The 14140-nt window shown below is 37.5% G+C and overlaps 1 protein-coding gene across 1 annotated transcript; it reads right to left on the reverse strand.

Moving 5' to 3' along the window:
- Positions 1-2458: 2458 nt before the first annotated feature.
- Positions 2459-4988, reverse strand: LOC132651285 (zinc finger protein 120-like). Its single transcript, XM_060376517.1, has 3 exons — positions 4955-4988; positions 4705-4765; positions 2459-3293 (listed from the first exon to the last, which is right to left on the reverse strand). The coding sequence occupies exons 1-3, from the start codon at positions 4986-4988 to the stop codon at positions 2459-2461; spliced, it is 930 nt and encodes a 309-aa protein (XP_060232500.1).
- Positions 4989-14140: the final 9152 nt, after the last annotated feature.

Consider the following 14140-nt stretch of genomic DNA (forward strand, 5'->3'; position numbering starts at 1 on the left):
TTTCTCTGCAGCATGACATTTTCTCATGATTTCAAAGAAAACCCTATGAAAAGGATTTACCACATTGCTTATTCAGAGGGTTTTCACTGCAGTGTATGTTCTTTTATGTATTTGGAGATAACTGTATTAAGAAAAGGCATTATCACATTGAAGACATGTGTAAGGTTTCTCTCTACTATCTGCTCATTTGTATACTTGAAGATGATTTTATATGCAAAACATGTAAATGCAAATTGTATGTGGGAAGATGAGAAAGCAATTTGTCCTAAGTATTTTCTTTTAGTTACCAGCATTCATTGATTTATAGGACTTAAGTTCATAGTCCCTAGGAAAGCTGTAGACTTCTCAATAGCTGACCGGCTTTAATTACTTAGCTTTTGTTGCCCAAAACATGACTGTTCCATACCATGATTTCTGGTCCCCTAACATAATGACTGACCCAAACCAGAGATTCTCTTTACTAAAACATACCTTTTCCTAACCACAAAAGAACAAAGGGATATGAATGTTTTGACTGTTAAACCTACATTTTGCATCAGGTGACTTCCTCAAAGACATAAACAAATCCCATATGCCTAAACCATGACTGATGGAAATAATTCAGTTGTAAAACGCTAAAGATGTTTATGATTTTCAAGCTCAGAACCTCTGTAACTTTCTGGCTCATTGGATGGGTAGGCATCACAGTTCAACATTATATGTCCTTCCTCAAACTGGATGACAATATTTTTTTTCATCTGTATTGACCTGTTTGAGTTGTATTGGATTCAGTGAACAGAAGAACAGAAAAGCCTTACCATATTGATTATATTCTCAGATTTTTCTCTGCATTTTGAAACATTTATGAGGATGTAGAATATAGATATGTGTAAAGGTCTCCCATTTTAACACATTCATAAATTTTCTCTCTGTATGAATTCTTTCATGATGACAAAGATTATACAAATGTGGAGTAGCTTCACCATGTAAATACACTCATAGTCTTTCGTTCCAGTATGAATTCTTTCATGATGTTGAAGATGATCGTGAACAGCACGTTTTCATTAGATGACAGTTAGGTGAAAAGGCTTTACCACATAGGTTACATTAATAAGGTTTCTCTCAAGTGTGAGCTCTTTTACGTATTAGGAGATGACTGTTACATACAAAGACTTTCACACATTGATTACATCCATCAGAGTTCTCTCCAGTGTTAGTTCTTTTTTTGTATTAGGAGACTACAGTTACATTCAATGGCTTCACCACCTTAGTTACATTCATAAGGTTTCTCTCTAGTATGCGTTCTTTATGTCATAGGAGATTACTATTACATCAAAATGCTTTATCACATTGGTTTCATTCAAAAAGTTTCTATCCAGTGTGCTTCTTATATGTACATGGAGATTATTATGGCATGCAAACTTTTTCACACATTGGTCATATTCATAGGGTTTCACTTCAATAAGTGTTCTTGTTCAAGATAAGTCTTACATTAAAAGACTTCATGACATTAGTTATATTCATAGGGATTTCTGCAACATGGATTTTTATGTCTTCGGAGAACACTGTTATCTATGAAGGTTTTACCACATTGGTTACATTCATAAGGTTTCTCTCCAGTGTGAGTTCTTTTATGTATTATGAATTGACTGTTCTGTGAAAAGGTTTTACCACATTGGTTACATTCATGAGGTTTTTCGCCAGTGTGAGTTCTTTTATGTACTAGGAGATTACTGTTCTGTGCAAAGGCTTTACCACATTGGTTACATTCATAAGGTTTCTCTCCAGTGTGAATTCTTTTATGTACTCATAGATTACTGTTATCTGCAAAGGCTTTAGCACATTGGTTACATTCATAAGGTTTCTCTCCAGTGTGAGTTCTTTTATGTATTATGGATTGACTGTTCTGTGAAAAGGCTTTCCCACATTGATTACATTCATAAGGTTTTTCTCCACTGTGAGTTCCTTTATGTCTTAGGAGATCACTGTTAGATGCATAGGCTTTACCACATTGGTTACATTCATGAGGTTTTTCTCCAGTGTGAGTTCTTTTATGTACTAGGAGATGACTGTTACGTACAAAGGCTTTACCACATTGGTTACATTCATAAGGTTTCTCTCCAGTGTGAATTCTTTTATGTACTCGTAGATTACTGTTAGATGCAAAGGCTTTACCACATTGGTTACATTCATAAGGTTTCTCTCCAGTGTGAGTTCTTTTATGTCTTTGGAGACTACTGTCATCTGCAAAGGCTTTAGCACATTGGTTACATTCATAAGGTTTCTCTCCAGTGTGAGTTCTTTTATGTTTTTGGAGATCACTGTTCCATGCAAAGGCTTTTCCACATTGATTACATTCATAAGGTTTTTCTCCAGTGTGAGTTCGTTTATGTACTAGGAGATTACTGTTCTGTGCAAAGGCTTTACCACATTGGTTACATACATAAGGTTTCTCTCCAGTGTGAATTCTTTTATGTACTCATAGATTACTGTTATCTGCAAAGGCTTTAGCACATTGGTTACATTCATAAGGTTTCTCTCCAGTGTGAGTTCTTTTATGTATTATGGATTGACTGTTCTGTGAAAAGGCTTTCCCACATTGATTACATTCATAAGGTTTTTCTCCACTGTGAGTTCCTTTATGTCTTAGGAGATCACTGTTAGATGCATAGGCTTTACCACATTGGTTACATTCATGAGGTTTTTCTCCAGTGTGAGTTCTTTTATGTACTAGGAGATGACTGTTACGTACAAAGGCTTTACCACATTGGTTACATTCATAAGGTTTCTCTCCAGTGTGAATTCTTTTATGTACTCGTAGATTACTGTTAGATGCAAAGGCTTTACCACATTGGTTACATTCATAAGGTTTCTCTCCAGTGTGAGTTCTTTTATGTCTTTGGAGACTACTGTCATCTGCAAAGGCTTTAGCACATTGGTTACATTCATAAGGTTTCTCTCCAGTGTGAGTTCTTTTATGTTTTTGGAGATCACTGTTCCATGCAAAGGCTTTTCCACATTGATTACATTCATAAGGTTTTTCTCCAGTGTGAGTTCGTTTATGTACTAAAAGTTTACTGTTATATGCAAAGGCTTTACCACATTGGATACATTCATAAGGTTTCTCTCCAGTGTGAGTTCTTTTATGTATTAGATGACTGTTACGTACAAAGGCTTTACCACATTGATTACATTCATAAGGTTTTTCTCCAGTGTGAGTTCCTTTATGTCTTAGGAGATCACTGTTAGATGCATAGGCTTTACCACATCGGTTACATACATGAGTTTTCTCTCCTATATGTATCCTTTTATGTCTTAGGATATGACTTTTATTTGCAAAGGCATTACTATATAGGCTACATTCATAGTGGTCTGCACCAGTATGCATACTTTTACATGTGTGGGGACTACTGTGATGTGCAAAGACTTCATATTGAGTATCTTCAGGGAGTTTATCTGCACATTGATTGTTTTCATACCTGCAAAGATAATTGGCACATATGACAGCTTTTCCACATTCATTACACTAATGGACGTTTTTGCCACATGACTTAATTTTGCAGTTTGAATTAAAAGTAAAGAATAATTACATTTTGAGTTTTCATCATTATTTTTACATTCAGTGTTCTCCTCTACTGGTTGTTTTGCTGAGCCATAGTGTTGTTAGTTCTATGGCTGATCACCTGTCGTATAGTTTGTAAACCTTTGCCCTTCCTTACTTATCTATTGGAAATAATAAAGAGCTAACAAGTGATAGCAGGGCGCAAAATGCAGGACAGAACTTCTGAGTGAGAAAGGGTTGCTGGGAAGTAGAAAGCAAATGACACACCATTCACCAGCATGACAGTGAGGTTAACAGATGGACATGACCATGAACAAAGAAGTAGAGCTGGCCATGCGTCCGGACACTGTGCTAGGTTTGTGTTAGGGAAAAAAAAAGGTTCAGAATCTGCCCAGTAAATTGCCTAAGCTTTAAAATATTAAAAAGCCTCTGCATCATTATTTGTACTGCTGGAAGCTCTAAATAGCCCATATAAAGCATAATAGGTATCAATTTTTAAACATCTACTCAAAATGGGGACTACTATACCTTTTAGTTGTTCTGGGTGGTACATTGTTTCTTTCAATATACACATATTAAAATGACTTGTACTCATTGTGATATATGATATAATTATTAAAAGAATAATAATAAATGACATGGTTCCATGATGCATTCACACATTTGATTTTTGTTCATCACAGACATGTGATATAGGGATTATGGTTTTTCCACAACAACATTCCTGACTCTAAAAAAAAACTGCCCTTCTCACAAAACTTAGCAACATTACTACAAGTATATGAGTAACCCCATTTTACTATGGATGAGTTGATTAGTATAATCTTTTGGATATACTTTTATCACCTATTTACTGTGAATACATTTAGCAATATCTGAGTTGTAGGATACTAAACAAATTGCAGTTTTACCTCAGCGCTAATGAGTAAACAATTTAAACATTGATCTTGTGTATTATTTCCTTGCATTCTTTCTTAGAGGAGTGCCTTGCAAACACACATCAAATACCTAACGTGGACGTACATAGTTTAGTAACAAGTTAGTCATCATCAATAAATACACTTAAAACAGATCATTTACACTGTCCCTTCTCTTTCAAACTTCCAGAACATATTAAAATTTTTTTCAGAACCATATTCATATCAGCTTACAATGAAAATTACCTTGTATGTCTTCTAGAATTTTGACAATGCTCTTCTATATTATGACTTTCCCAATTGTAGCCTAAAATACAGTAACAGAAAATGTATGCTTTATTATTGGAAATAATACAAAGTTTAAGTAGTGATCTATGGTCAATCAAAGATCGATTCATCTAATTCTTCCTCATCCTCAAGAGAAATTACAGAAGCACATCAATAATGAATAGTGTTTCCCCATATTTTAAGAAGGAAAGAAAATTCATTGCCCTACCTATTGCAGTGAGGTTCCTGTAGGTCTCTAGCATCACATCTTTGTAGAGATTCCTTTGGGAAGGATCCAGCAAAGCCCACTCTTCTTGAGTGAAGTTCACATGCACATCATTGTAGGTCAATACAGTCTAAAATATCCACACACATGTACAACAGAAAGTATGATACTTAGAATACTGGAAATGTATCCTTCTTTTACAATATTTTCAATGTATTCTGGTGGTTCTTCTACTTATTTTCTCACACACAAGTTGTAATGTAATCCCCACCTCTTTTTCGGAGTAAACTCAACAGTGAGGTTCACCTCTAATTTCTGCATCCTTTTAGTAGTATATAGGCTTACAAGAGAAATGTCAATTAACAGATAAAGAGAGAGAGAGAGAGAGTAAAGAGAAAAACAGTACAGAGCCCACATGAGAAAAATAGTATAAATGATTCCTGACTCTTATAAGAATGGGCAGGCTGGGTGTATTATCTGATGACTTTAATTCCAAAATCACTCAGGAAACAGAGGCTGGTGTATTTCACAGAGGTGGACGGTAGACGGCTCTTTGCAGTAAATTCTAGGACACTCAGGGGTACAAAATAAGATCCTGAACAATATGCAAAAATTAATCAAACAAACAAGATAAAAAAACTTAAAGATCTTTCTCAACTTTTCATAAACAGTTAAACATTCACTCCAGTTCTGCATACATGTCTAGAAACCTGAAGTACCTCATTTTAAACTGTAATATTAATATGATCTTTTTTTTTTTTCAATGCAGTTTATTCAGGAACATTGAACAATCCTCGGACCCCGGGGAAAGCCAGCCCACAGCTTAAATAGCCTCTGGGTAGCCAACCCAGGCATGCCACGGGGGCAATGCAGATAGGTCCACATACATGGAAGCAAGCCAGATCCTCGGCCTTAGCCAAATGTGGAGTTGTTCGTGACAGAGAGCACTCACCATTGGGAAGGTGGAAGGCGGAAACCAGCTCCATCTTTAAGGCATAGCATTCCGCAGCTCTCTACAGTTCCCCCTTTTTGTTTTAGACGCATCAGGCAAGAGTAGAGGTCTGATCTCTGATATTAGAAATAAATTGGGACTTTGTACAGATGTTCATTTAGGTGTCATCCACCCAAAGAGCATCAGACCGTCCGATACCTTTTTCTCAGAGGCGGGACCTGGGGCATCAACCCGCATGCAATCAGACATGCTCTTCTCTGGGTCCAAAGCGGCTGACCCTGAGTGCAGTGCTTAGCCTCGCATCCTGAGCGTATCATTTTAGCTTTTTATGGTATCCAACCATGCTTGGGGAGAATGTCCTGCTTCAATGGCTGTAAAGGCCTGAATGATCATGGCTGCATCACACTGTTGTGAGACTCTAATCTTGCATATATACCACAGGCAAACCAAGGAGACCAACACCAGAAGGCCTGCTAACACTCCCATGCCCGCCCATTCCTTCAGATGATTCATGGCTGCAGCAATCCATGTTGATAATCCTGTGGCTAGTCCTGCGTCCACTCCGGTAGAATTTACTGTAACAATGGCCACTCTCAGCTGCTCCATCGTAGTATCGAATTCTCCAGTCCAATTACCTAAAATATAGCTCGACAATTGTTTAGACAGATTTGCAGCGCAGGAAAAATTCTCATGTTGTATGCTAGTGACACAAAGTCCAGCATACTTTCATTGACAGCCAGGTTGAGCGATTTGCCATAGGGTATCAATTTGCTCCTGCAAGAGGTCAATCCTCTGATTGAACACCATCAAGCTTCCTTTTAGTTGAGCATTAATTCCTTTATGTACAATTAAGGCATGAGCTACATTGGCTAAATGATTATTCAGGGTTTGAGCAGTCTGCCCAGTATGGCTCATGGCTAATGCCCTGGTGGTAGCTCCAACAGCCGTCAATGAGATGGTAGTAACAATGGTGGCTGTAGTTCCAAGATCCCTTTTCTGTCTGAAGAGAGTCATAGCGTGAGGGGCATCAATGGGCATAGGCACCCAGTGAGGCATGCGAGTAACCAGGGCATACCTATCTTTACTAGCATTCCAGCATTGGGCAAAAAAGCAAGTATCATTACCACAATTACTTGGCTCTATCTGGCTAATAATTTAAGAACCTTAAATGACTTTCAAAATTGGAGGAAAACATGGAGTTAGTCAATTGGCATGGAGCACGTCTCGCCCCTGGGGGCAATGGTCTCCTGAACCTACTCAGACCTCGGACACCACCACTGCTAGTTCTAGAACTGACGCAGGATGTTCCAACGAGGGGTTAAGGCTTCTCATAATATTTCCTATAAGCCCACACCTGTTTGTCTATATCCCCCATTTTTATTCATTAATATGATCTTTTTAAAAATGAAATGTATGTTTGAACAATTACAAAAGGAGAGATGAAAATATTAGCAATGTAAATGTTGATCATAAATAAGCAACATGGGGATGGAGGTATGGCTCAGTAGTTAAAAACACTGTCTGTTCTTCCAGAGGACATGGGTTAAATTCCCAGCACACATATGACAGCTAATAGCTGTCTGTAACACAAATATATTCAATAAAATACTCGTAAAACATATGCAAGAACACATCAAAGATATACACGATGAAAAAAATTGGCTTAATCTCAGGAATACAGGGATAGTTGAGTATATGAAAATCCATCTGTAATCCACCATATAAACTGACTGAAAGACCAAGATCACATGATCATCTCATTAGATGAAAAAAAAGGCTTTGACAAAATTCAACAACCCTTCATGTTAAAAGACTTGGAGAAATCAAGCATACAAGGATTCAGGCACACACTTAACATAATAAAGGTAGTAAAAAGCGAACTGAGGGCCAATATCAAATTATTTGGAGAGAAACTTAAAGAAATTCCACTCATATGAGGTACATATCTCCATATCTCTTCAATATACTCCTTAAGTCCTAGCCAAAACAATAAGACAGCTGAAGGTTATAAAGGAGATACAAATTGGAAAGGAAGAATTCAAAGTATCACTATTCGTAGATGATTTCTTAGTATACCTAGGTGACCCAAGAAATCCTACCAGGGAATTCCTACAGTTGAAATACACTTTCCACAAAGTGGCTGGGAGCACAACTAAAATTTTCATTATTCCTTCTGTATACAAATAAAAAATGGGCTGAGAATAAAATTTGGGAAACAACACACTGAACAGTAGCCACAAACAAGATGAAGTGAAAGACCTCTATGACTAGAATTTGAAGTCTTTAAAGAAAGAAACTGAAGAAAATATCAAAAGATGGAAAGATCTCCCAAACTCATGGATATATAGGATTAACATAGAAAAACAACATTCTTTTTTAAATATTTTATTAATTACACTTTATTCACTTTGCATCCGTCCTCCTTCTCCCCTCCCAAATGCTCCCTTTATTCCTTTTCTCTAAAGCAGCATTCTTAAAAATGGAGTCTACATATTCAATCCATTTCCCAACAACATTCCAACACAGTTCTTTACAGACCTTGAAAGAGCAAACATTAAATTTAAGTGGAAAAATAAAATACCCTTGATAACATTACAATCCTATAAAATTGGAATAATGACAGAGAAATAAACCCATACCCCTATTGGAACTTTACTTTCAACAAAGAAGCCAAAATTATACATTGGAAAAAAGACAGCATCTTAAACAAATTGTGGTAGATGTCTGCACATAGAAAAATGAAAATAGACCCTTTGTATGACCCTGCAGAAACTGAAGTCCAAGGGAATCAAAGACCGTCACATAAACCCAGAGACTCTAAATCATATAGAAGACAAGGTGGAGAAAGTTCTGGAACTAATTAATACAGGAGAACAACATCAGCACAGGCTCTGAGATCAACAATAAATGGCATCTCAAACTGAAAAGCTTCTGTAAGTCAAAGGACACTATCAATAGAACAAAACAGCAGTCAACAGATTGGGAAAATATCTACACCAACCCTACATCAGACAGAAAAGTAATATCCAAAATATACGAAGAACTTAAGAAATTAAACACCAACAAATCAAATAAACCAATTTAAAAATGGGGTTCAGAGCTAAACTGAGAAGTCATAAGAGAGAAAAGTCAAATGGCTGAGAAACACTTAAAGAAAAGATCAAAGTCCTTAGCCATTAGACAAATGGAAATCAAAATGACTCTAAGATTCCATCGTACACCAATGAAGTTGCTAAGATAAAAAAAAAACTCAAGTGACAACACATTCTGGTGAGGATGTAGAGAAAAGGGAACTTTCCTCCAGGTCTGATGGGAGTGCAAACTTGTACTACTTCTCTGGTAATCAAACTGGTGCATTCTCAGAAAATTGGGCATATTTCTACCTCAATACCCATCTATACCACTCCAGGGAATACATCCCAAAGATGTTCCATTATAGAACAAGGACATTTGTTCTACTATGTTCATAGCTGTTTTATTCATAACATCCAGAAAGTGAAGAATGGATAAAGAACTACTAATACATTTACACAATGGAATACACCTCAGTTATTAAAAATAAATCATGGAAATTGCAGGCAAATGGATCAAACTAGAAAAGATCATCCTGAGAGAGGTAACCCAGACACAGAAAGAAACGCATTGTTTATAAGCAGATATTAGACCTATAGTACAGCATACGCATTCTACAATCCACACACCCAAAGAAGTTAAGTAAGAAGGGTCCATGGGAGGTTGGCAGAATATCACTCAGAATAAAAAAAAAGAGAACAGACAGCAGAAGTAGATGAATAGAGGGAACAGTGCAGAAGTTAGAATGGGGAGGGAAACAAATGTGGGTAGCAGATGTGGGGAGAATTGTAGTAGGACGTTAGAGGCCTGAGAACAAGAAGGGTAACTGAGGGGGCTTCTCCTTGGAGTCATTTGACAGGGAAGTTTCATGAGAGGACCTGGGTGTGACTCTAGCTGAGAATCCTAATGGAGGGGCAGGAGAAGAGAGACATGGAAAATTAAGTATGAAGTGACCACCTCTTAGCCAGTCAGGACTAGTGGAGAGAGGGAACAACAACTGGACAACAAAACCCACTATCCAAAAATTACCCTGACTGCAATAAGTTTAGGGATAATGATGGAACAAAGATTGAGGGAATGTCCAACCAATAATTGGGCCAACCTGAGACCCACACTACACTAGAGAGCCAGCCAATGAAACTGTAAATGTTGCATTGCTGAGCTTGTAGAAAAGAGCCTAATTATGCCTGTTACCCCAGAGGCTCCACCAAATAGCCAATGGAGACAGATGCTGGAACTTGCAACTAAGCATGGGGAGGATCTCTGGGGGGCTTATGGAAGTACTAGGGGAAACATGGAAGAACCCGAAGGGGATAGAAAGCCACAAGAAGACCAACAGAGAAAAGTAACCCAGACCTGGGGGGGGGTTAAGAAAATGAGACATCAACTAAGGAGCATGCATGTTCTAGACCTAGGCTTCTTGAACTTATCTGTACTAAGGGTGGTTGGGTCCATGTGGGTTGAGTGGTAAGTTGAGGGGACTGTTTCTAAAAGGAACTCTACTGCCCGCTTTTAGAAAATCTCCCCCTGTCAAGTGTGCCTTGAATGGCCTTAGTGGATGAGGATATGCTCAGTCCTGATGTGACTTGATGTGCTGCAATGGGGTGATACAGGAAGACTAAGGCTCTATTTTTGTGAGAGGGGAGGAAGAAGGGTGAGGGTGGACTGAGAGCAGAGGAAGGAAGGATCACTCTTTGGATGTAAAGTCAAAAAACAAACTAATCTCTCTAAAAAATTTAATACACTCAGAGAGACAATGGAATTGAAAGGTGATAACGGAGGGGGCTGTAGGTGGGACATGAAATAAACATAATAAATAAAAATGAAAAAGAATAATATTAATACATTCTCTGAAATATCCAGAGGGAAAACTGGCAACATGACCTTGCCCATCAAATTAGAATTCGTCCAAATAAACCTCCAAAACTGTCATCAAATCTTCATATATCTGTCATAGTCTAAGAACACAGTCATATTATGCATCTATAACATGCTTTTTTGAAATTAATCTTATTATTGTGTCATTATATAGAATCTGTAGGAAATTCTCTTACAAGGCAGAACTTTAGCACGATGTGACATAAAGAAGTATGTAACTTCAAACAATACATATATACATACATACATTTTATTAAACATTTTAATGATAATGTCCAGGAGCAAAGTCACTTTTAGCATACTTTTTTTTCTTCTAACCTGCTACTGTGCTGCTGTGATTGAATCCCCTAACCACCAACATCTCAGGTCATGAATGGGTTTACTTTTTTGGCCCATCATTTTGAAAACCTAGGATAGAAACTCAAATTTCAAGAAAACTAAGGCAAAAATCAGGGCAAATATTGTTTCCTGTCTTGCTCTCGTTTCTTCATTGTCTCAGGCTCAGCTAGCTTTTTTATGCAGCCCAGGGCCACTTAATTAGGGATACTGCCATCCTCAATTGAAGAACCTTCTATAGAAATCATCAGTCAATACAATCTCTCGTTTACATAGAAACCAGCCATTTTCTCATTAGTTTACTTACTTTTTCACCTTATAGCCTGCTCAAAGCTCTGTACCTCCTCTCCTGCTGTTATCATCCCCACCATCATCCTTCACTCCTCCTCCCCTTCTTCTCAGGAAAGGGGAGACTCCCCATAACAAATCTCAGCACATCAAGTTGCATACAGACTAAGTGCATCTTCTTCCACTGAGGCCAGAGAAGTCAACTGTGTCCATGTCACAGACAGCCCCCATTTCAGATTCTAGGTGACCAACATGAAGACAAAGCTGACCATCAACTAGACATGTGTAAGTGCCTAGGTCCATTCCATGCATGTTCTTTGAATGGTGGCAACCAGCAATTTTAGGCTGGCATGCTGTGAACTGAATTTACCATGTAAAAAACCCACAGTATTATGAAATGCAGGATTATGAAGATATATTACAGACACAAAAATATGACTTCTGTACTTACTGTTCAGCAAAAGTAATGAAGATTGTATACAATATGTGTGAAGGAATATAGCAAAAATTCCAAAACATAAGCCCAACAATATACTCAAGTTTTTATCAAGACACCTAAGGAAACTCAACCAAGAAAAAAAGGTAGACCAATGTTTCCTATGATTATATACATATAGAAATTAAATAAACACAAACACCACAACTCCCACAAAAATAACTCAAAGTAACTCCTACACTGTTCAAATTGTGCTCTAGGTACTACTGACCTTATTTTAAAACAGAGTCCCCATGACCTGTCTCTCTAAATGGAGGTCACCAAAATGACAGACTATGGCACTGTAGCCCTGCATGGCCCCCTAGTGACTGCAGGCAAATCCAGTCCCACTGATGCCCCTAAACAAAGCAATGTTAAATAATAATTTTATAACCGTTTCCTGCCACATCTATTATGTCACAAGCTGTGAAATCTGCCCTAGTTAACTATATAACACAATGTGCATCTGTGACAACACTGCAGCTCAGAAACTCCTTTTAACCCTGGAATTGAGTTCCTTAAGTCCCAGAAATTTGACCTTCATTTTTTCAAGTTGTCTTCCCACTTCGCACACATAAAAAGGCAGCTCATTACATGACTCAAATGAGTAATTTTTAGAACTCAGCTGTGGTACAGGCTTTACCTTATAATTTTGGGAATTTTAACCAAGAGGAAAGCAAAGTCATGCTGCTGGGAAGCAATGGACTGGGATCTAAGAGACCTGTACCAATAAAGCTTGCCTTAGAAATATTTTTCCAAAAGGCTGAAGATGCAGCTGTTCTAGAATTAATATCCACCCCCACAGTGAAAGTACACCATACATAATTAAATGATTAACTAAAAAATAATCTCTTTGATAGTAGCATGTATCTAGCTCTACATAATGCTATAAGTGAAGTCAGCCTAAAACTGATTTTGTATTCCATACACACAGTCTATCTTAAGTCTCTTAATTTTAGGCTTCAGTTTATACATTAAACAATTTTAATATGGACTAGAGATTTCAAGTCTAGCCACTGAAACAAATGGGAGATTTACACAGCAAAGATATTCCTTGAATGATTTAAGTACTCCACTTCCATAATACAGCAGGTCATTATTCAGTGTCAAGGTAGAAGAGAGAGGACTCAGTGGTTTCAAATGTTAAGAAAAGTAGAAGGTAGAAAAAGTGCCAAAACCATACAATGAAAAAAAAAAAGACATCTTAACAAATGGTGTTGGACTAACTGGATGTGTACATGTACAAAAATGCAAACAGACAAATACTTATCACCCTGCACAAAACTAAAATACATATGGATCAAAGACCTCAATATAAAAACGGACACACTAAACCTGTTAGAAGAAAAAGTGGGGAAGAGCCTAGAACACATTGGCACAGGAGACAACTTCCTGAACAGAACACCAACAGCACAGGCTCTAAAATCAACAATCAATAAATGGGACCTCATGAAACTGAAAGGCTTCTGTAAAACAAAGGACACTGTCATCAGAACAAAACAGTTTACAGACGATCTACAGGTTGGGAAAGGATCTTCACCAACTCTATATCTGACAGAGGGCTGATATCTAGAATATATAAAGAAATTAAGAAGCAACAAATCAAGTAATCCAATTTAAAAAATGGGATACAGAGCTAAACAGAATTCTCAATAAAGGAACATCAAATCACAAAGAAACACGTAAAGAAAGGCCCAACATCTTTAGTCTCATGGAAATGCAAACCAACACGACCCTGAGATTTCACCTTACAACCATAAGAATGGCTAACATCAAAAACTCAAGTGACAACACATGCTGGAGATTATGTGAAGCGGAACCCTCCTCCATTGCTGGTGGAAAAGTAAACTTGTACAACCACCTTGGAAATCAATCTGGTCTTTTCTCAGACACTTAGGAATAGTGCTAACTCAAGATCCAGCTATGCCTCCAGCTATACCACTCCTAGGCATATATCCAAAAGTTACTCAAGTATACAACAAGGACATTTGCTCAACCATGTTCATAGAAGCTTTTTTTGTAATAGTCAGAAGCTGGAAACAACCCAGATGTCCCTCAACGGAGAAATGGATACAGAAATTATGGTACATTTACACAATGGAATACTACTCAGCAAAGAAAGCATGAAATCAGCAAGCAAAAGGTGGGATCTAGAAATGATCATCCTGAGTGAGGTATCCCAGAAGCA

Source organism: Meriones unguiculatus (genome assembly GCF_030254825.1).
Source record: "Meriones unguiculatus strain TT.TT164.6M chromosome 13 unlocalized genomic scaffold, Bangor_MerUng_6.1 Chr13_unordered_Scaffold_44, whole genome shotgun sequence".
In the NCBI taxonomy this organism is placed as follows: domain Eukaryota; kingdom Metazoa; phylum Chordata; class Mammalia; order Rodentia; family Muridae; genus Meriones; species Meriones unguiculatus.